The sequence below is a fragment of the Spathaspora passalidarum genome, assembly GCF_000223485.1.
Source record: "Spathaspora passalidarum NRRL Y-27907 unplaced genomic scaffold SPAPAscaffold_6, whole genome shotgun sequence".
Lineage (NCBI taxonomy): Eukaryota > Fungi > Ascomycota > Pichiomycetes > Serinales > Debaryomycetaceae > Spathaspora > Spathaspora passalidarum.
The window spans coordinates 139,277-161,549 of record NW_006767430.1 but is presented as its reverse complement, the minus strand read 5'-3'; the positions used below and the strand labels follow the sequence as shown (position 1 = coordinate 161,549).

Below are 22,273 nucleotides of genomic sequence, written 5' to 3'. Positions count from 1 at the left end.
CACTCTTAAAATGGAACCAATAGTTGAAAACTTTCTTCAGGAGTTGCAAGAAGAAGAGCCAAAAGATGAATCCAAGAAAGATAAATTCAAATCATTTATATTCAAATGTCTTGAAACAATGGCAATTACAATTTCATCAGTTGGAGTTCTTGCTTTAGCTGGGTTCTGCTATCATAAATTCTATGATATTCATGTTCTTTCCAAGATCAATACTGCCTTTGAAGCGGGTGATCCTGCATCCCAATTGAAAATGCATAGACTGGATCATAAAGATAGTACCTACTGGGTGGAGCGTAGCCAACAGAAACTTTTAGATGACATAATATCTGGGAATGTAATTGGTAGGTATTTTCTTATAATCGGTGAAAAGGGAACTGGTAAAACTTCACTTATTCTTGAATCAATGAAGAAAATTGATGGATATAACGTCGCCATGTTTGATGCCCATAGTGACCCAGAAATCTTCCGTATTCGTCTAGGTAAAGCAATTAATTTCACCTTTAATGAAGATTATATAGGTTCATTGTTTTCTATCAAGGGACAAAGAGACACCACTGCCTTATTAGACATTGAGCGAGCATTTAATAAGTTGGAACAGCTTGCTAGCGCTCGGGTGAAGAAGGTAGGAAAGCCGTTGATCATGATTATTAACAATGCCCATTTAATCAAAGAAAACGAAGAAGGTATCAAATTGATTGAATTATTACAACAAAAAGCTGAAGCATTAAGTGGATCTGGTCTAGTCACCATGATTTTCAACAGTGATGATTATTGGGTTTACGAAAATTTAAAGCAATTAGGTACAAGATTGGAGTTGATCAACGTGAGAGATTTAGACAGGAAGGAAACTGTCAGTGCATTAAAGTTTATCAGACAAAGATATTTTCCGGAACAAATACCTGAGGATGTATGTAATACAGTTTATGATTTAATTGGAGGACGTCCGCAACATATCAATCATGTTGCTCGCAATAAGGATATCATTCAAGCATGTCATGAAATCATTGATCGTGAAAAGACCTGGTTCTTGAATAAGTGTGGATTATTAGGTAATGATATGGATGATGATGTTATGGAAAGTGGGAAATTTTCCTCAAGTGCCATGCTTCTAATGAAAGAATTAGTTGAAATGGATAAGAAACAACCAAAACTGGTTGATCATCATCTACCCGAATTACCATTATGGAGATGTCGACAAATCATGACCAGAAATGATTATATTCAACACTATGACAATTTGAATATTTTCACCATTGATTCGCATTCTAGAGTCCGTGCTGATTCCATGCCTATGATGAGAGCATTCCATGAGATTGCATCGCAGCCTAATTTTGATGAGTTACTACAAGATACAATTGACCGAGTTGCTGATATCGAATCTTTGGAAAGAACAAGAGAAATTGTACTTAAAGATTTGAGTTTAGGTGGAAATTATGAAGTCAAGAAAGATAAAGACAAGTATGCTATGAAATTAAACAAGTCAAGAAAACAAATTGACGTTCATGGTGATTGGACCGAATATAATAATGACATGAATGAAGATGATGATGAAGATTTGTTTTTGGAAGGAATTAGTCGTAAAGAAGCTAGAAGGCTTTGGAAACAAAGGATGGAGAAATTTAAGGAAACGGAATAATCCCGAGGAATTTTTTTTTTTCCTTTCTCAACTATGTTATAAATAATTACTCACCAGACAAAAATGAATAATCTTGTTCCATCATTTCTTAATATAGACCACTTATAGATTATACAACAGGTTATAGAGCTACCATGACAATCAAGACAAATCCAGTATATGTCTCCACCAAAGATACAGCCGAGCATATCCTCTCAAAATATGACAACTTTCTATTTGACTGTGATGGTGTGATTTGGTTAGACAACAAGCTCATACCCAAAGTTGATAAATTCTTACAGTTACTTCGTGCCCATAATAAAAAGTTTATATTTGTTAGCAACAATTCCTCAAAATCTCGTCAAGTTTACTTAGAAAAGTTTGCCGAATTGGGTATTCACAATATTTCCAAGAATGAAATTTACCCAACTTGTTACTCAGCAGCCCTTGAGTTGACTAAGTTACAAATTCCTCTTGGATCAAAGATCTGGGTATTGGGAGATGAAGGGATCGAACGAGAATTGACCGAAATGGGATATATACCAATTGGAGGAACTGACTCTAGATTAGATTCGGAGTGGCAGGAAAATCATCCTTTATTGACGGTTGATCCTGAAGTAAAGGCAGTTGTCGTTGGGTCAACCAAAAAGTTCAATTATATGAAAATAGCAACTACTTTGCAATATCTACTTTACAAGAACAAATCCATTCCATTTATTGGTACAAATATTGACCGTTCGTATCCTGGACCTGAAGGTATTATATTACCTGCTGGGGGAAGTGTGGTGAATTACATGGCATATACTGCGGATCGTGAATTTATCAATACTGGAAAGCCAAGTAGTGACTTTTTAGATATTATTTTACAGGACCAAGGATTTAAAAGAGAGAAGTCGTTGATGGTTGGTGATACAATGTACACTGATATTAAGTTTGGTAATGATGGACAATTGGGTGATGGACAGGGATCATTACTTGTACTTTCTGGAGGAACCAAGTTTACTGATTTAGCTAAATTATTGGACAATAGAAGTTTAGAAGATGAAAGTTTGGTTCCTCTGTTTTATGCAGAGTCTTTGACTAGTTTAGTAGAATTGTTAGAGTAAATAAATTGAGAAAACCACGTAATATTATGCATGGTGTCTTAATTTTAGTGTTTATATCGTTAGTTGCGATGTGCCATGCGTGATTTTTCTGATCTTATGATGGTGAATAATTATAGAGAATAAAAGTTTTTATCAGCAGTTACCTTTATCTGAATCAAGATCTATTCTTTCATAAAACCGTGGTCAACGAAGCTAAACCATATAACAAAGAGTGGATCGGTATAGCTTTTCACATAATAAACCGCACTTTCCAGATTTGCCCTTTGTTGTTTTTTTCTTCCCCTTATAAACTAAGAGACCCTGATCGCGCACACACAAGACTCAATTACTAATTTGCCTTTCTTAACGCTTCACAACATGATCAACTTCTCCGGACTGCTGACTAAACGAAGGGTAGTCAATCTTGGTGATAGAAAGACACCAGTGAGTTCACGCTCGTTCCTAGAGCAGTCAAGAATTACCAGAATCCAGCGAGATCAACAACGTACACAAGAAAAGTCGGCTGTCACTTTACAATGTTACATCAGAAGATATTTAGATTTGATGAGATATTCCCAGCTGTTGATTAATGAATCGAAACAAGAGGTTTCCAATGAACAAGAGTGGATACGTTCCATCAAAATCAATATTATCTTGTGTAAATGGTACATTCCCAGTCATAAAGATGTGGGGTTGATTCAGACAATATATTCCAAACTTGACCAATCTGGTTGGGCTCTCCATGAGAACTTGTATAATTCTTTATTACAAGCTTTGATAGGGTTGTTTGGAAGATTCATCAACGATAAAAGGCTGCATACAGAAGAAAGTGTGTTTATCCTTATCTTCCAAACCATTAAACTACTCATGGACAAATTTAACTCAGATTACAACATGAAGGTGGCGAATCTTACGTCTTACTTGTATAAATTCTTACACCAATCTCAAATACAAGGTGATCAAAAACAAGAGGTTTTAGATATGATTTATGCAATTAACATTCGAGATTCATTTGAAAATTTCATACAAGTGTTGAAACTAACATACCCTGGTCCAAACATAAATTATTTGAATATTCTTCGTCCTATCATCCTACAGAACCAGGAAGAACTTGGCCAGTTCGAAGAGCTAGACTTGATTCAAATGCTTGCTAGTTATTTAGCCATATTAGGAAGCGTTGACTACACCAAGGACGACTTTGTAATAATTGCTGCATTACTTGTAAATACCAACTGTATTGTCGGACTGGAAGTGGAAACTGACGATAATGACTCTCAAGTTGACCAAGGGAGAATAGTTCATGTGGATAAGTCGGTTGTGACACAATTGGAGAAATTATACACTTCAAATTTCATTAAATCGACAATTACATTGTTAACTGGTGAAAACAACTCCCTTGCATTAAAGATTTTACTTCCACTTATAACGTTAATTCCATCATTGACTGGAAAAATCTCCATGTTCATTTCCATTATCCCCGATTGCTTCTATTGGTTTTATCAAACAATACAAGGAAATGAGATATTTGATATGTTTCTAAATAGTGATAAAGACTATATTCCAAGTGAACAATTAGAGACTCATTCTAATGATAAGTTTTGGAAATTGGTGTTGTTGTTTGAAAAACTGTATTCATACTGGTTAATTGTATCCAATGATTTAGAAAGCTTTGCCGATGACAAATTATCCTTAATCCATGTTAAGCAATATCTCAAGTTTTTGAGAACACTTTGTTTGACGTTGGTGTTTAATAACAATTTCCCCCATTATTCTGAATTAAAACAGATTTCAATTGGATTGTTAAACCAATTATATTTGAAGAACTTACGATTAAAGTTTTTAAATCAAAACTTTTGGATTCCTAGAAGTATAACATTTGATATTGACGTTTTGATTAGAGTTGTTGCAGAGGAAGAAGTACAGGACCTGGATGAGGAAGAACCTAAATTTTCCGTGACCAGAACAGTTCCAAATGAAGTTAAAGCACGAGTGGAAATTCTTAAAACCATGCCATTTTTCATTTCATTCAAGGATAGAGTGAGAATATTCCAGGCTTTGATTGAGTTGGATCGAATGAGAGCATCTAATACAAGCTTTAACTTTTTCTCGTTTGATGAACCTGCAAGGTTATCAGCGGATATTAGACGTGAGAATTTGTTGGTAGATGCCTTTAATGCATTTAATAAGTCGGGGGCAAGCTTTAAGAATAGAATTCAAGTAGTGTTTTACAATGAATATGGACAGGAAGCTGGTATTGATGGAGGTGGTATTACCAAGGAGTTTTTAACTAGTGTTGTTAAAGAAGGGTTCAATCCCGAGAATGAATTGAAACTTTTCAAGGAGACATTGTCACATAATCAATTATATCCCAACAACGATATCTACGATAAGTTACACCTTGGGCTTGAGATGGAAGCACAACAGGTTAGGTTACAATATTTGCGTTTTTTGGGTATGGTTGTTGGGAAATGTTTCTATGAGAATGTGTTGATTGATATTTCCTTTGCACCTTTCTTTTTGAACAAGTGGTGTAATATGAAGAATTCAATCAACGATTTAAACTACTTGGATAGTGAATTGTTTGTTAATCTTATGAAATTAACCAAGATGACCAATGAAGAACTTGAGGCATTAGATTTAAATTTCACCATATACGAAAAGGTCAATCAGAAGACATACTTGTTTGACTTAGCTCCAAATGGACAATCAACTCAAGTAAATTCATCTAACATACTTCAATACATTCATCAACTTTCCAATTTCAAATTAAATCAATCATTAACAATACAAACCAGATCCTTCCTCCAAGGTCTCTTTCTGATTATATCTTCCAATTGGTTAAACATGTTTGATTGTTTTGAATTACAAATGTTGATTTCGGGTGAGCCAACTGATGTGAATATCAATGATTGGAAGTTGAATGTAGAATACGGAGGATATCTTGAAAATGACCTTACTATAAAATATTTCTGGCAAGTTGTGGAAGAGATGACCAAGGAACAGAGGTTCAAGTTGATTAAGTTTGTTACCTCAGTAGGTAGGGTGCCGTTATTAGGATTCGGGTCATTGAATCCGAAGTTTGGGTTAAGGAATAGTGGAAGAGATGGTGATAGATTGCCTACTGCTTCAACTTGTGTTAATTTGTTGAAGTTACCAGATTATCAAAATAAGCAAATATTGAAGGAGAAGTTATTGTATGCTATCAGTATTGATTCAGGATTTGATTTATCTTAATCAAGATATAACGTTTTCGAGACTATTTTACGATAGAGGAGGGAATGATCTTAGAAATAGATGTATATTATATAGAAATTCAACTGGTTTGTCTAACTTTTTCTTAGTATTTCATACTAATACACTTACCCTACCCTATTCTATGTATATAGGTGTTACGTACAATATTAGAGATGATGCAATCTCCAAAAAAAATGGATTTAAAAACAAAAATTCTGCATGAACTGAACAGGTGATATGACTCTAAGCTACTTAAGCTCTTACCCTTCTCTTGTTCTTCAATAAGATCTTTTGCTTGACTTGTTCAGCTTCGGATTCAGATTCGCTTTCCATTTCTTCGTCTTCACTCATCATATCCTCAGATGCAATTTCTTCCTCTTCTTGTTCTTCGACCATGGCATTTTCTCTGGCAGCTTGTCTTTCGGCCTTTCTTCTTAATTCAACTTCTCTCATCTTCAACAATTCTGGGTTTTCTTCAACCAACTTTCTGTCAGCAGCCATTTGTTTTTCCTTGTTACCTCTCATTCTGTTCTTGTAGAAGGCTCTTTCTCTTCTCTGTCTAATTTCTTCGACTCTAGCCATACCCTTAAGAGTAGTAGCAACTAAATCTCGGTTATATCTAACAGGAACGTTTCTTCTAGCAGCAAATGTCAAGGTAGAGTCAACAACTAATTCCTTACCAGCGGCCTTACGGAATGCCTTGGTCCATTTCAACTTTCTTGGGTTACGACGTTGTTTGAATGCTTTGTGACATTTTGATCTACAAAATCGAAATTCCTTAGCATCGTTACGAACAAACATTATCCCGTGTAATGGATACACTGGAGATGAACAGAAATGACATTGATATATTCTCATGATGGTGTATTAGTGTAGATAGTAAGTGTTCAACTGAATTATACTCTTCTTGTATGGTATTTGATTTAGATTAGAAATTTTTTTTATATAAAAAATGTGAGATGCCTAGATTAGCAAAAAAAAAAGAAATTGAGCCGCATTGAACAAAGTTGTCACGTGATTGAATATTGAATTTTTTTTTTATACTACAAAGAAAAAAATTTTGCCTCAATGTTGATGGTTATACACCTCTACCCCAGCATAGTCGATAGCATCTTCTTGTAAATATAATTCCATCATGGCACCTATGCAAGTACCCACTTTAGCCATCCCTGGCGAAAACACTCAACCTCAGACTATAGATATCCCACAGCACGAACATCAGCACCAACCACAATTTACCGGTCATTTGCAAAAAAAACAAGCACCTGAGGGATCAATAGAATGGTATTTTGACCAAGGTGTAAACTGGATGGGTGACCATCCTTGGATTACCGGTATGGGTGTGTTAACCTTAGCATATTTCGGTGCTGGGTTCATTAAGTCAAACCAACCAGGTATAAACGGAAAAGCGTTCATTAAAGGTGGATTTGGACAAAAGATGACTGCCAAGGAAGCATTACAAATATTGAACTTGAAAGAAAGTAATTTGAGTAAAGCTAAATTGAAGGAACAACACAGAAAATTAATGATGGCTAACCATCCGGATAAAGGTGGGTCTCCACTTTTGGCTACAAAAGTTAACGAAGCTAAGGATTTCTTGGAAAAAAGAGGTGGTATGAAAGATAAATAGAATAGTTAATGTCTTTGTAAATAGTTAATGGCATAGATAAATTGTTGTGTATCCAATTGCAGTCGCTAATTTCTTTGGTTGAAAAAATTAAACCTAGATTACCCCTATTACTCAAGCCTCTAGACACTATTCGGTCTGAATAAGCAATGTAAGTTATGGATCAGAGTTGTTGCAGTGTGTGGCACATAGAGGGGTGTATTGCACAACTGACCATATGGTGTAAAGTCAGGTTTTGACAAGAGCATTTAAATTATATGGGCTATGCAAGATTCCTCTAATAAAATTATTCGGCCGAACTGATGCGACGTCATCCCTGCAAAGGGCATGACGTGGAAAGCCAGATTCTTCTCATTTCCTGTAGAATTTCATGACAGAGATAGCTAGTCTTTATCTAAATTACCTATTATACCTACTATATATATAAAAAATACACATACAACTTACGGTTGTTCTCTGTTAGTGCTACTTCGGTTTTTCGGCAAATCGCCACTTTTTGTTTTGATTGTTTAGCGCCAGAATTTTGAGTCCGTCCAGAAAAAGACAAAACTTGAATTCCACACAAGAAATCCAGACAACCAAAAAGATAAGCCCACAAACCACCAGTCAATCATGACCACATATGAAAAGATTGTCAAGGGAGCCACCAAAGTAAAGGTGGCTGCTCCTAAACCCAAATACATCGAACCCATTCTTATGGCCACTTCAATTGAACACTCGGTGGGATCGGAAAATTTCAATACTATCATGAGAACTTTACATTTACGATTACAAGACAGTTCTTGGTCGGTTGTGTATAAGGCTTTGATTGTGATTCATATAATGATTAGAGAAGGTGATCGTGATGTCACTTTGAAATATTTGTCGCACAAAGCTCAGAATATGTTGAACTTAAGTCAAACCAGCCTCTCCATGAATAGTAGCTTCAGTTCAGATGTACGATTTATTATGAAATACTCAAAATATTTACTTACTAGAGTTAAGCAGTATGAGGCTACCGGTATTGATTATGTCCGTGATGAAAGATCGAACAATAGCACCAATCAACAAGGTGGTAGATTAAGAACATTGTCAATTGACAAGGGATTGTTAAGAGAAGTCGAGAGTGTCCAAAAGCAAATTGACGCTTTGTTAAAGAATAATTTCATGGAAAGTGAAATCAATAATGATATTGTTTTGACTGCTTTTAGAATGTTAGTGAATGACTTGTTGGCTTTATTTCAAGAATTAAATGAAGGTGTCATCAATATCTTGGAGCACTATTTTGAAATTTCTAAAGTCGATGCCGAAAGGTCTTTTAAAATTTATAAGAAATTCGTTGATCAAACAAAATATGTTATTGACTATTTAAGAGTTGCTAAACATTTAGAATATGCTACAAAGTTACATGTCCCCACTATCAAACATGCACCTACAGCATTGACTAGTTCCTTGGAGGAATATTTGAATGACCCTAACTTTGAAGCCAACAGAAGACAATATTTAGCTGAAAAGTCAAATAAGCCGGTTGATCCACCCAAGAAGCAACACTTTAGTTTATCTCCAGAGCAACAAGACACAGTCAAACAAATCGATAATAAACACCAGTCTTTGATTGTTCAGCAATCTACATATAATCCATGGGGTGCTATATTTGGTGACAATACTCAACCACTGCAAGTACAACAAGATCAAGCACAGGTACAATTACAGCAACAACAAGCACAGTTGCAACAACAGCAACAGCAACAACAAGCTCAACAACAGGTACAACAACAAGCATTGGAACAACAGGCTCAACAACAACAATTGGCATTACAACAACAGCAATTGCAACAACAGCAATTGCAACAGCAGCAATTGCAACAGCAACAATTGGCATTACAACAACAACAACAACAACCACATATAATTCAACATTCAAACCCAACAGGTTTCTCACCTTTGCCTGCTATTGTTCAAGGACAACCATTTCAAGCTCCACAACTGCCTCCAACCTACAATGGTGGATATGTTCCTCAACCACAACAACCACAACCACTCCAACGTCAAAATACAAATCCATTTATGCAACAACCAGTAGTACAACAAATTACTCAACAACAAATACAACCAGTGCAACAAATTCAAGCTTTTCCAGGATTGGCTAGATCCAACACAAATCCATTTGCCACTAGAAGTGTCACCCAGCCAATTCAACCTCTTCAACCACAATCAACCAATCCTTTTGGTAATACTAGATTTGCATCAGGTAGTGGTACAACTGCATTCACGAATGGATCACAAACTCAACAGCAACTGCCACTTAAAGCAAGTTCTACTGGAAGTAATCCATTTAAAGTTTCTTCAACCACACAAAACTTGTTTGATAATGCCTCAACTCAACAACAACAACCACAACAAATTAAACCTCAAGCTACGGCAGGTGGATTGGAGTTACTTCCTACAATTCCGGTATTCCCGGAAACTCAAAAGGAAGCCCAAAAACAACAATATATGCAAAATGCATTCACTGGTATTCAAGCACAAATGCAACAACAACAGCAACAGGGATTCCCTCAACAAGTATTTCCGCAACAACAACAAGCATTTCCTCAACAAGGATTTCCTCAACAATTTGGTGTGCAACCACAATACACAAATTACGATGGCCCTAGTTTAATTTAGATTTATTTTTATATAGAACATAATTTACTTCATTTTTGTCAACATTTGGGTCTATATTTACATTCATTATACACATATGCTGTTATTTACAAGAAAATTCGACTAATAATTCCAAAGATCTGCGGCAAAATCTTCAGTTACACTTGAATCTTCCCCATATTCTCGTGCCCAGCGTTGAAACCCACCTTTCAAAACATACACATGCACATTCTTGAAAAACTCTTGCAATTCTGGATCATCAATAGTATTCAACGATCTCAAAAACTTAAGAGCTGATGAAGGACCCCTGGCTTGTGATAACATACAATGAAACACCACATCATCGACTTTTTTCTCATACAAACTTTTTCGTAAACTTGGCAACAAACTAATGAAATTTGTAGCAGGATAGTTACAACTTCCCTTTATATGTCCTCCTACATAATCGTCGTCTCTAACGTCGATAATGGCGAATTTTCCTGAACCATGAGGTGATGATCCCCCGCGGAACCATGTCCGTAATGTAGAAGGTCTTATATATTTGAGATCAGATAATGCGTAAGTCGTCATGATTTGGTATGCTATAGCAACATGAATTTCCAATAAAGTGATCTTGAGTACAAGTAGTACATATATATTAGTTCAGAATTCTGTTTTCGGTCTTGTGTGGAAGAAGAATGTGACTATGTTATTACGCAAAAGCATAATGGAAGAAAAAAGAATTTCTCGAACAAAAGCCTAGATCCTCCGAAACATTCTCATTTGAAAAAGCCGGAATTAAAAAAAACACAACATCGGCGTTAGCATGAGTTAATCATTTAATCTTGAAATACACCCCCATTTGGTCATGGGGAACTAAATATCAAACTGGTTTGTAAAGGCAACGAAAACATCACGCGAGATTGACGGTGATATGTACATTGGCATGAAACATGAGGCTTGTTTGAAGACAGTATGCTACCCATTTTCGTCGTATTTTCTTGTCTAGAAGTTAACTAGTGACACCAGAATTGGGATTTAGATAAACACGTGCATAAACCACTGTAACCCAGCCACAAATCGTATTACCAACTAAGAATCCCGTAACTCGTTTAGTAAATGTATCAGAAACTATTTCATTCAAGATTTGCCGAAAAACTTGCCCAAGTTGTTTCAATAGAAGATATAACAACACCAACAACAAAAAAAAAAACGAGCAAACAGGAGCTACTTAGCATGTTCAGTTTGTAGTGGTTACCATTGGGAACCAATTGGAAATTTAATGGGTCGACAAGTAATTGGCAATGCTCTCGATTGCATTTTTATTTTGTGGGTGGGGATTTAAATTACTTGCAGCCAAGAAATTTGTTATGTTTTTATCTATTTCTCAGAGGTTCTTTGTTTAATTATAGTTAGTCTATTCTAAAAGCTTTCAATAAAAGAGAAAAGTTAGAATATAACCAAAACTGAAATTTATACCACTCCATTGTCTTGAATCTGGTAGCGGTTTAATACAAATTCTTGCAACCAAAAAGCCTAAAGCTTATTAATTTTCCTTTTTTTTATTTTTTCCTTTAAATTAGTGCCAATTAAGGAGAAATGCCACAGACCTGGAAAATTGGGACCGTTGCCAATGGTAGAGTCCCAGTGAATCTAGAATCAGTCTTCATTGATTATTTATCTAGTTTCAATTAGCTTGGATCATATTGCAGATTAAACATGTGGTCAAAATGGAGGTGGCTTTGAAAAGTATCTATTCAATTGCTAAACTTGCATTTATCAAGTTTTTTTATTTGGGATCGATATTCATTTCATACCACTATAAATGGTTCACTATTCAACTTCCAATTACATCTTTCTTAAAGGAATATTCAATTGTAAACCAAAGAATGGATTCTTTTGTTCCATTAGCTCCTAGTATTTTGTTAATTGCACTCACATATTGAATCTTTCACTCTGAAGCTATTTATTTACAATTATTTCAAAAAACTAGATCTTCCCTAAATCCACTAATAGTAAAGCTATATGACTTTGCGATTTGTATACTCGTATCTTATCTTCTGTGGATCTTATTTAATTCTAGTTCAGCTATTATTAAATATAAATTATTAGGTGGTAAATCTAAGAGGAAGGAGAATAGTAAAAATTGCGGAGAAAAATCCTTGTCATAAAAATCTAGACAACACTTTTTTTGTTTACCCCAGGTCAACCAAAGGGAAACACCATTAGGCCATAATGGATAACTTTCTTGTTGGAGAAAATCCACAAGCTAGACACAATCCACATGCTCCCATGTTCCCTGCTCGGGAGGTGTTTAACGAATGGATTTGCATTATCTTTGCAGAGTTCGCCATGTTAACTTGGTTGACCAAATTCAATCCACTCTTTATTGACCCACCTACATCCATGTTTAGCTTTCAGCAATTATTTTACTATTGGCAAAGCACAGTGTTCAACCTCATCATAAGATTTGATTCCGATACCCTTCAAAGAATGACCGGTTTACTTACACAGGTATTAGGCCGCATTTTCAATCTCCATCCGGAACTTGAAATGTCTGTTACACACTCTCAGGTGCGTGGCATTTTACGCTCTTTCAATGATAGTCGATTGAGTTATGGGTTGGATAGTGTAATTTGGATTTCAGATGGTATAATAAGGTCAAATATTACCGAAGTTTGTGGTTCAAATGTCGGTGCTGGTTTGATTACAGTTTTTGGTCAAGAATTATGCAAAATTTCCGATTGTGATTTGGACTATCTTTTGGTTATTCTCAAAAATGAATACCAGCTGTTCCTTCTAAACTTGCGCGATAACCCTTCATCGTTTGATTTGACTTGGATGAATACATATGATGCTAGTAAATGGCTCGAATCGAAGAAAGTTGAACATATCTTTTATTGTTTAACTTACCTGTTTCATTACCTCGTGCTAATCATAGGTTTTGTGGAAATTTTAGAATTGATCGTGGGCATCTGGGGGATATTTTCAACTGCTAAATTTGCATTTGTTAAAAAAGCATGTTTGGGATTGATGAATTCAATAATATTTTCATATTATGTCAAATGGATCTCACTGCAAGCTCCAGTTCAAGCTTTGTTAAAGGAATATCCAATTGGAGTTTTGAGATTGAGCCTCTCGTCAGTTATTGTTCCCAACATTGTTTTGGTAGTATCCACTTGGTACATTTTTCGTAGTGAATCTAAGAAATTGCAATTGTTTCAAAACCTGAACGAGAAAACTATACAAGTTTGGGGTTTTTATGCATTTTTGTATTGCTTAGTGGTTCCTTCTCTCTGTATATTGCTTTAAATGAATGTGCGTTCAGTGATTATTTTTGATATTGTAACTGTAAACTACAACAGTAAGGGATCTACGGGGGTCTACTTGATACAATATTACTAGCCGGGGATAAGTAAGAATATCCATTTTTTTCATCAAAAATAGGGCACCCTGGAGATTTCTTTATTGCTCTCTTTTTCAAATTATTTTCCTAGCATGAGTAAAATTTCACCAGATGAGCAAACATAAACCATGGTATCAGCAAAGCTACCACTTTTTTTTTTAACTTGTGAATTCTTTGTCTAAGCTTGTAATATGTCTACCTTAGTTTTCATTATATCTTGCTAGCAGAATCTCAATCAATACAACTTAATATGGTTGCTTTCCTTCCTGTTGAGCATAATCTTAAAATTGCCTGTGATTATTTTTGCTGCAACTCCGATCCTACCACCACGCACCCAACAAATAGAACAATGAAACGCTAAGAAAAAAAAAAAATTTCCAAACGATTCAAAAATCTCACACAATTAATTCGGCTATTAGCTTTTAATCCAATAATTGCCTATTCAGCACTACCTAATAATGAGTAGTGATAGCACAACTAAAAGTCTTCGGGTGAAGAATAAGGGCAACCCATCTAAAAATGGATTGACTCTACACAAGACCCTCTCCGTTGACTCCATATCGTCATTATTTAAGCGGAAAAGAAAGAGAAGTCATTCTGATAGCTCTTCGTCTCCTGACAGAAGCGATGACGAACAGGAAGATATCAAGCAAGAATATGACCAAGAACATATTCAACCACATCATAAAAAGAGAAGAGTCAAGACCGAGGAAGAAGAACAATTTGAAAAACGTGAAAAGGAATTAGACGAAGCATTACCGGTTGAGTATAGAAAATTCCGTCCCAGAGGGTTCATATTTAATATTCCTGATACCAGCAGACCTATCAGAATCTATGCTGATGGAGTATTTGATTTATTTCATCTAGGTCATATGAAGCAGTTGGAACAAGCCAAGAAATCATTCCCAAATGTTGAATTAGTCTGTGGAGTTCCTTCAGACATTGAAACTCATACTCGTAAAGGGCTTACTGTATTGACTGACGTGCAACGTTGTGAAACTTTAAAGCATTGTCGTTGGGTTGATGAAGTTATACCAGATGCACCATGGTGCGTTACCCCCGAGTTTTTGAAAGAACACAAGATTGATTATGTTGCACATGATGACTTGCCATATGCTTCCGGTGATGCTGATGACATTTATAAACCAATCAAAGAAAAAGGAATGTTTTTGACTACACAAAGAACAGAAGGTATTTCCACGTCAGATATTATTACCAAGATTATTCGTGATTATGACAAGTATTTAATGAGAAATTTTGCCAGAGGTGCCACAAGAAAGGAATTAAATGTCAGTTGGCTCAAAAAGAACGAATTAGAGTTCAAGAAACATATACAAGACTTCAGATCGTATTGGATGAAGAACACAACCAACTTGAACAATGTTTCAAGAGATTTATATTTTGAAATTAGAGAATTCATGAGAGGGAAAAGATTTGATGTACAGCAATATTTGGAAAATTCAACAGCCAGTAATACTAGCAATAACACCAGTGATTCTGAGGATGGGTTGTCCAAAGTTAATTCACCATTGACAGAGTTTGCGTCCAAATATATTGGAAATGCTAATAAGGAATTGAATAATGCGGGTAAGACTATTCTTGCCAATGTCCGAGAATGGATTGCTCGTGATGATGATGTTGATGACGATAGTGATGATGAGATCAAACCAATTGAGGTAAAGACTGTTGAAACTGGTGCACCAATTACTCCTAAAACTCATGCAAAGAATTCACAGCATCACAGTCATAAGAAATTACGCAGAAAATAAGGGCTTTTGCTTGAATATAGATACCACACCTTTCTTTAGTTCGCCCATTACTTGTTTATTACTTACATACTTTTTCATTATAAATATGTAATTAGTTTCGTATTCCCCGTATATTCCCAATTTGATGGGACACAAAACGGTATAATTTAACGTTCTGTTGCGGTGGTGATTTCCCATTGTCACGTTTTGGCTCGTGAACGGAAGCACTTTCCCAATTGGGAAGTGGCTAATTTTTTGCGCACCGCAATTTTTTTTTTGCATCCATCGAAATACGTTATACGCCACAGTTATTAACCATTATTGTTCTATTACCGAACAAACATATTTCTCGATGAGAGTCTGATTTCTTATATATAAAACCTCCCCCAGACTATTCTCAACGAACCAAACAAAAAAAAAAACCTTGTCAAAACTACAATAGCAAAAACATGACTTCTGAAACTAAAAGACAAAAGAAACAAAGAAAGCCATTGATCATCAATGCATTTGATATGGGCTGTCCAGGGCTTCAGACCCCAGGTCTTTGGAAACATCCTGATGATAAGTCTAGAGATTACAATACTATTGAGTATTGGACCAATTTAGCCAAATTACTTGAAAAGGGTAAATTCAACGCTTTATTCATTGCAGATGTCTTGGGTCCATATGATGTGTACAATGGTCCTGCAAATTTAACTGCTGCAGCTAAATCAGGAGCACAATGGCCCATTAATGAACCTACCGCTGTCATTTCTGCCATGGCGGCCGTCACCAAGAACTTGTCTTTTGCGGTTACTGCTAGTACAATCAGTGAAGCACCATATCATTGGGTCAGAAGATTAGCTACTTTGGACCATTTAACCAAGGGTAGAATTGGATGGAACATAGTTTCTGGTTATTTAGACAGTGCTGCCAGAAACTTGTTAAATGGAGAACCATTGCCAGAACATGATGCCAGATATGACCGTGCTCAAGAATATTTGGAAGTCGTTTATCAATTATTCTTGTCATCATGGGCAGATGATGCTGTTGTATTAGACAAGAAGAGAGGAATCTTTTCTGATCCTGAAAGAATTAGAGAAATTAACTACAAAGGAGAATTCTTCGATGTGCCTGGTCCTAACATTACCGAACCCACCCCACAAAGATTACCAGTTATATTACAGGCAGGTTCCTCGAGTAAAGGTATGAAGTATGCTGCTCAGAATGCGGAAGCTGTATTCATCACTGGTATGACTCCAGAAGGATTGGGTTACAAGATCAAGCAGTTGAAGGAAGAAGTTAAAAAGGCAGGTAGAGATCCAGCAACGGTGAAAACAGTACAATTAGTCACTGTTATTGTCGCTCCAACCCATGAAGAGGCCGTGGCCAAATTCAAAGAATACAAGGAATTAAGTGATATTGAAGGTGCTCAAGCTTTGTTTGGTGGTTGGACCGGGATTGATTTAGCCAAGTATGGATGGGATGAAGAATTAGACAAGATTGAAGGTAATGCCATTAGAAGTATGGTTGAAACATGGACCAAACCATTTCCAGGAGATCCAGAAAATCTTAAAAAGACTCGTGGTTATATTGCTGACAGAATTTGTATTGGTGGTTCAGGTGTTTTGTTTCTTGGTACTCCTCAAGAAGTTGCTGATGAAATTGAAGAATGGGTCGACGTTTCTGGTGTTGATGGGTTTAATTTCACTTATGCTATTACCCCAGGCTCTTTTGAAGATATTGTTGAATTATTAATGCCAGAATTAAGAAGAAGAGGATTAGCTTGGGAAGATTATCCTAAAGAAGGACTTACCTTCAGAGAAAATCTTTATGGTTTAGATAGGGAGGAACCAACTTATCTTCCAAAAGACCATCCGGCTTATAATTTGAGATGGAAAGCTGGAGAATCCAAGGAAGAATTCGAAGCAAAGTTGAAGAAGACATTGGAAGAACATTTCAAGAAGTCCAATTAAGGAATTAATTCCGATCTTGTATAATAATAACTTATTAGAATTAAAAACAAAATAATTGTATAGAATACAAACTAGGTAAGAACCGCCGCACCTCCAACTTAGATCTTAAAAAAAAAAAGAAGTCTGGCACCATTCTTGAATAACATAATTAACCCCAGACAACCACTACGATATGTCTGAACTTATAGAAACCACCACAAGTGAATCAAGTATATCTCAAGAGACAAGCTTGATTGAACAATTGCAAGAACAATTGAAACTACAGCAAGAAGAGCTATTCCAACAACGAGAATTACTCCATCTTCATGAATCCACAACCACAACCACATCTACAAACGCATGGGGATTTACCCATGGACTTATAGTTGGACAATTAAGTGTATTATTTGTCATAATTGTATTTGTTAAATTCTTTGTGTTTGCGGAGTCTTCATCTTCTTCAAAGCAAAGTATTCGTCGTGATGCCAGTGGTGTTATTGTTAAACGAGACAAGAAGAAATCTGGTAAACAAAACTCAGAAGATGGCGATGTAAATGATGAAAGATTACTCAGTGACAAAGCAAAAGTAAAAAGTATTCTTGAAAAGACCTATTATGATGTTGATAATCACGCACCTGAAACTTTGGATTGGTTTAATGTTTTAGTTGCACAAACAATATCTCAGTTGAGATCAGAAGCCATATTAGCTGATAATATATACCATTCACTTAATGGTTTCTTGGAGAATGCCAAGATGCCTGAATTTTTAGGCAAGATTAACTTAACTGAAATTGATATTGGTGATGATTTTCCAATTTTTTCAAATTGTCGGATAAAGCATAGTACTGGTGGAAGACTAGAAGCTAAAATTGATGTGGATTTGTCTGATACATTGACCTTGGGAATTGATACCAAGTTATTGTTGAATCATCCAAGAGCGTTGACAGCAGTTTTGCCAGTTGAATTGACGGTTTCAATAGTGAGATTTTCTGGTTGTTTAACTGTGTCACTTATAAACACAAATGATCCTGAATTTGTTGATTTGGCGAGCCACAACGGAGGAAAGGGTAATGGTTCAACCATAAATGGAAGTGCACAAAAGTCAAACTCATCTAAAGAAGGTGCAGGTACGGCGCTCATGTTTTCGTTTTCACCAGATTATAGACTTGAGTTCATAGTAAAGTCATTAATTGGATCTCGTGCAAAATTGCAAGATGTTCCTAAGATTTCAGAGTTGATTGAGAGTCAATTACGTACTTGGTTTATTGACAGATGTGTCGAACCTAGATTTCAAGTAGTTAGATTGCCTTCATTATGGCCAAGGAGTAAGAATACGAGAGAACCGGTCAAGACGAAGGTTGATGATGAAACTGGACGTAAGAACTTGTAAATAGAAAATAAACACGAGTATTCTGATGTCGCTCACTTACTCATTATACAGGAAACCTTTACATTTTGTTATATTAAATTTTGTGCTACGTAAACATAGCAAAGAAAAAAAAACGTATATGGGTGCAAAAGGAATCATTGCGTGATCTCCTTCTTTCATTACCAATGAACTCTGATATCACCAAAATCACAAATCTAGTATCAAATCAGTTGAAATTAGTGGATGAAACTGTCATCAAGAACGATCACTTTGATTGGAACAGAATTAAGCGAACACCTCAGTATTTCAAACAAAAGATCAAATACAATGGCGGTTCTTACACAATTGATGAAGAATTCAATGACTTAGAACAACAGTTCATTCATTATGAAAGAACTATTAAATCATTGCTCAAGCATTCAAAAGTGCTGCTTGATAGTTTGATTGAACTTCCCGAATGTTCAATTGGCATTGGTGAATCATTTCAGAATCTAATTGATCCTTATAATAATTTTGTGTCGGGGGGATCTGTGATTGAAAAAGAATATGAATCTTGGAATAAAGTTTCTAAATACAAGAAGTTGATCAAAGATATAAATATTGATGGTGAGATAAATGATATTTCAAAAATCATTGAACTGAAATTAGAGGAGTGTTTAAGGGTATTTAAAACTGTACAAAAGAAATTTAAGACTCGAGAATTTGCCCTATTAGATTATGACAAGGTCTATAACGACTTGGAAACCTTGATTATTAAGCAAGAGCAAGGAGAGCTTACATTGAAGCAAAATAATCAGTTGTTTTGTTTAAAGAGGAGATTGGAAGAAAACAAACTTAAATATGAAGATATCAATCAAGTGCTAAAGAGGGAGCTACCAACTTTTTTAGAATTGGCCAAACAGATTATTGCTCCTGTTCAAGCTATGACTTATTATATCAATTTACAATTTAGTTATGAAATTTTTAATGAAACAAAAAAGCTATTCCCTGTTGAATCGATCCTGGATATAACAAGTCACTTCTTTACTCAAAATGATCCTGTAATGGAATCTATTGAAAAGTTTTCTGTGCTTACAAAAGTCAATACTGACCTTAAACAACAATATGTTCAAGCTATGTTTAGTTTTCGTGCTCAAGAATCAACCGATTTATCTATTCGTAAAGGAGATAGAATTAAATTGTTACAAGAGGATGGTGAATGGTGGAAAGGTGAATTGAATGGTAAAATTGGAAATTTTCCTGCCAATTATGTTAAAAAAGTCTAAATTGTAATAATACAAAATTTACATAGAACAAAGACACTGAAATAATATAGCTAGTAAGTATAATCATTAGCTAGAAACTATATAAGAAGTAAGATTGCCCCTTTTTCAAAGATTTATCAGTGTGAAGTTCCTCTTAATTCGAAGGATTTGTTTGCGTAACAGTTTTTGCAATATTGATAGTTTTTTGTAATAGTTTACCTAGTTGCGCGTTCTCAAAATTGAGGCATTTGACAACATGGCTGCAAGTGGCAACTGGATGCAAATATTTAAATAGGAAACTATTAGTAAACAAAAATATAAAGCAAAATACCTCTTAAAAAATTTAGCTTTATATCATTCATCTTCTAAATCAACTCTCCACCCATGAGTATACAACGAAGATTTGACCTTCATTGCTATGATTTGTTTGGCGAGTTTAAATTGCTCAGAAGCAATTACAAAACCAGCATTCCTAGGAAATTCTGGACGAGATTTGAGTATTGTGTAATGGTGAGTGTTTTAAGAAGCTACAACTTGTTAGCTATATTTTTAACAATAGAGAAATTCCGTGGCCAATAGTTTCTCTAGGCTTTAATAGCCTCACTGCTACATATATTTATCGAAGGGAATATGATGAAATGTTAGATTATTCCCATAGGTCACTTGGTTTTTGAATGTTTTACTATTAAGATGAATGAAATAAAACTACGCAATGAAAATGAAAAAAATTGGCCATCGTCCATCGTCTTAAAGTAATATCATTGTATGGAACAAGTATGAAATCCCAATAAATTTCAAGTTAAAGGTTGTGATTGATCGTTATAATTTGCCAGATTATGGTGAAATATTTCCAAAAAGTGATGATTCATTGCCCTTGATTACTTATAGTAAACTATTTAATACAATATATAGCGCCAATAGGTAGGGGCATGGGGATCCCGATATAGAAACCTTTAAAGCTCAGATTAAAGAGTATTTACAAATATCAGGGTAGTTTTCAGCTTGCTGATGAAAGCAAAACATTCACCAATTTTGGTGCAGTATTCCTTGTCGCTTTACTATAATCTAAAATTGGATACACCCGAGGTTAATGTAAGAGATATTTTAGACAATATTAAAGCGGTTATTAGTGCCTAGAACAGTAGTTAATATATCGAGGAACGTTTGTTCAACTTTGTTTCATTGAATCCAGAATTTTCATATGAGCTAGTTAAAAATTGCAAGCCATTCTTGGTATTTTGCAACCACTCATATGCCGTTGAATATATTAACCTATATCGCAAAATAAACCTGATATATCGATATCAATTTTTATACACTTTTATTTTGTTGAGTAATAGTCTAATTAGAATTGAAGACCCTTATAAGGTTTTTAAGAATATAACTTAATTGTAACTTGCTTGGTTTCATGTAATATGCTTCTTTTTATGCTATTAATGAAATAATATAAGATGGTCCAGAAATGCGATAAGTTAATAGACTATAAAACAAAAGTTTTTTACTAACACAACTGAGGTAATTTTGAATGAAGAGGAACTATTAGCTGAGATTCAGTTTGATTTGTCGTATTACAAGAATTATACGTATATAGTCTCCTTCCTTGAAAAATATTGCCCCGGTTTACTTCTGAATTTAATTATACATAAGACTTAAATAAACAGTCAAATATGAGATCAAGTTTGGCAAACTTAAATTCTAGCTATGATTATCATTAGCTCTGTTATATAAACACAGAACTAACACTTTTCAAGTAAACAAGATAAAATACCACTTTATAGCTGAAATCTTCTTGTTTACAGAAATGCAGAGCAGAGTTGTTCAACGATTCAAAAAGCTTCGCAGTAGTAAACGTTGCAATTTTACCAAGATCCAAACCTCTACATATACCGATTGTGAATATTGAAAACCACTCAAGAGACATACCTTTAAGTATTTAAACTTGAATATAACAATATTCCTTGCAAACAATTTCCAAATTACCATTTTGAACACATTTTTAATTTTGTAAAATGTTTTGAAAGTTTTAGACGCTACCAAATACGTAGAAACTTCAAATTATCAAAATTTGCGTGGGTAGTTTAGTGGTAAAATCCAGCGTTCCCATTGCTGGGCCCCGGGTTCGATTCCCGGCCTACGCAAGGAATATTGATTTTTTTTGCAAAGTTCAACCAGGTCAATACAATGTCAATTGACCAAAGACATTGTTTATAATTTTTTCAAACTTTGTTTACTAAAGTCTTTACCGAGTAAATTGGCTGTGAAAATGCTTTTGTAATTTTGCATATATTTGAGAGTTACGGAGTTCACAACAGAAAAATTTCCAAGGCTTTGAGCAAAAAAAAAAATAAAAAAAAATTCAATACACAAGTGATCACATCGCAATCCACCACACAGCCCGTTGGTTAAA

General features: G+C 35.1%; 13 protein-coding genes across 13 annotated transcripts; 10 read left to right on the top strand and 3 right to left on the bottom strand. All coding sequences in view use genetic code 12, as the record gives it.

The window, feature by feature from the left end:
• Nucleotides 1–10: 10 nt before the first annotated feature.
• On the top strand, nucleotides 11–1,636 carry SPAPADRAFT_142233 (uncharacterized protein; the record flags this gene model as incomplete). The annotated part of the gene is made up of 1 exon (XM_007376685.1): nucleotides 11–1,636. One exon carries the CDS (start codon nucleotides 11–13, stop codon nucleotides 1,634–1,636), a length of 1,626 nt encoding a protein of 541 aa, XP_007376747.1.
• Nucleotides 1,637–1,770: 134 nt separating this feature from the next.
• Nucleotides 1,771–2,721, top strand: SPAPADRAFT_56702 (uncharacterized protein; the record flags this gene model as incomplete). The annotated part of the gene is made up of 1 exon (XM_007376684.1): nucleotides 1,771–2,721. One exon carries the CDS (start codon nucleotides 1,771–1,773, stop codon nucleotides 2,719–2,721), a length of 951 nt encoding a protein of 316 aa, XP_007376746.1.
• A 335-nt stretch (nucleotides 2,722–3,056) lies between these two features.
• SPAPADRAFT_155857 (ubiquitin-ubiquitin ligase) lies at nucleotides 3,057–6,847 on the top strand (the record flags this gene model as incomplete). The annotated part of the gene is made up of 2 exons (XM_007376682.1): nucleotides 3,057–3,482; nucleotides 3,531–6,847. The coding sequence occupies 2 exons, from the start codon at nucleotides 3,079–3,081 to the stop codon at nucleotides 5,932–5,934; spliced, it is 2,808 nt and encodes a 935-aa protein (XP_007376744.1).
• Nucleotides 6,187–6,792, bottom strand: RLP24 (ATPase-activating ribosome biosynthesis protein; the record flags this gene model as incomplete). Its single annotated transcript, XM_007376683.1, has 1 exon — nucleotides 6,187–6,792. One exon carries the CDS (start codon nucleotides 6,790–6,792, stop codon nucleotides 6,187–6,189), a length of 606 nt encoding a protein of 201 aa, XP_007376745.1.
• Nucleotides 6,848–7,023: 176 nt separating the features above from the next.
• Nucleotides 7,024–8,028, top strand: PAM18 (Pam18p; the record flags this gene model as incomplete). The annotated part of the gene is made up of 1 exon (XM_007376681.1): nucleotides 7,024–8,028. A coding segment is annotated over one exon (317 nt), but the record flags the coding sequence as incomplete, so codon positions are not given.
• A 145-nt stretch (nucleotides 8,029–8,173) lies between these two features.
• Nucleotides 8,174–10,207, top strand: SPAPADRAFT_142685 (uncharacterized protein; the record flags this gene model as incomplete). Its single annotated transcript, XM_007376680.1, has 1 exon — nucleotides 8,174–10,207. The coding sequence occupies one exon, from the start codon at nucleotides 8,174–8,176 to the stop codon at nucleotides 10,205–10,207; it is 2,034 nt and encodes a 677-aa protein (XP_007376742.1).
• A 102-nt stretch (nucleotides 10,208–10,309) lies between these two features.
• On the bottom strand, nucleotides 10,310–10,756 carry SPAPADRAFT_142679 (phosphatase; the record flags this gene model as incomplete). The annotated part of the gene is made up of 1 exon (XM_007376679.1): nucleotides 10,310–10,756. The coding sequence occupies one exon, from the start codon at nucleotides 10,754–10,756 to the stop codon at nucleotides 10,310–10,312; it is 447 nt and encodes a 148-aa protein (XP_007376741.1).
• Nucleotides 10,757–11,177: 421 nt separating this feature from the next.
• Nucleotides 11,178–11,403, bottom strand: SPAPADRAFT_62572 (uncharacterized protein; the record flags this gene model as incomplete). The annotated part of the gene is made up of 2 exons (XM_007376678.1): nucleotides 11,178–11,323; nucleotides 11,361–11,403. 2 exons carry the CDS (start codon nucleotides 11,401–11,403, stop codon nucleotides 11,178–11,180), a joined length of 189 nt encoding a protein of 62 aa, XP_007376740.1.
• A 959-nt stretch (nucleotides 11,404–12,362) lies between these two features.
• Nucleotides 12,363–13,493, top strand: SPAPADRAFT_62570 (uncharacterized protein; the record flags this gene model as incomplete). Its single annotated transcript, XM_007376677.1, has 1 exon — nucleotides 12,363–13,493. A coding segment is annotated over one exon (799 nt), but the record flags the coding sequence as incomplete, so codon positions are not given.
• A 488-nt stretch (nucleotides 13,494–13,981) lies between these two features.
• On the top strand, nucleotides 13,982–15,448 carry PCT1 (choline-phosphate cytidylyltransferase; the record flags this gene model as incomplete). The annotated part of the gene is made up of 1 exon (XM_007376676.1): nucleotides 13,982–15,448. One exon carries the CDS (start codon nucleotides 14,030–14,032, stop codon nucleotides 15,338–15,340), a length of 1,311 nt encoding a protein of 436 aa, XP_007376738.1.
• A 297-nt stretch (nucleotides 15,449–15,745) lies between these two features.
• Nucleotides 15,746–17,274, top strand: SPAPADRAFT_72649 (LLM class flavin-dependent oxidoreductase; the record flags this gene model as incomplete). Its single annotated transcript, XM_007376675.1, has 1 exon — nucleotides 15,746–17,274. One exon carries the CDS (start codon nucleotides 15,769–15,771, stop codon nucleotides 17,272–17,274), a length of 1,506 nt encoding a protein of 501 aa, XP_007376737.1.
• Nucleotides 17,275–17,430: 156 nt separating this feature from the next.
• SPAPADRAFT_62567 (ERMES complex subunit) lies at nucleotides 17,431–18,695 on the top strand (the record flags this gene model as incomplete). The annotated part of the gene is made up of 1 exon (XM_007376674.1): nucleotides 17,431–18,695. One exon carries the CDS (start codon nucleotides 18,008–18,010, stop codon nucleotides 18,641–18,643), a length of 636 nt encoding a protein of 211 aa, XP_007376736.1.
• Nucleotides 18,696–18,807: 112 nt separating this feature from the next.
• SPAPADRAFT_141955 (uncharacterized protein) lies at nucleotides 18,808–19,887 on the top strand (the record flags this gene model as incomplete). Its single annotated transcript, XM_007376673.1, has 1 exon — nucleotides 18,808–19,887. One exon carries the CDS (start codon nucleotides 18,808–18,810, stop codon nucleotides 19,885–19,887), a length of 1,080 nt encoding a protein of 359 aa, XP_007376735.1.
• Between the last annotated feature and the right edge of the window lie 2,386 nt (nucleotides 19,888–22,273).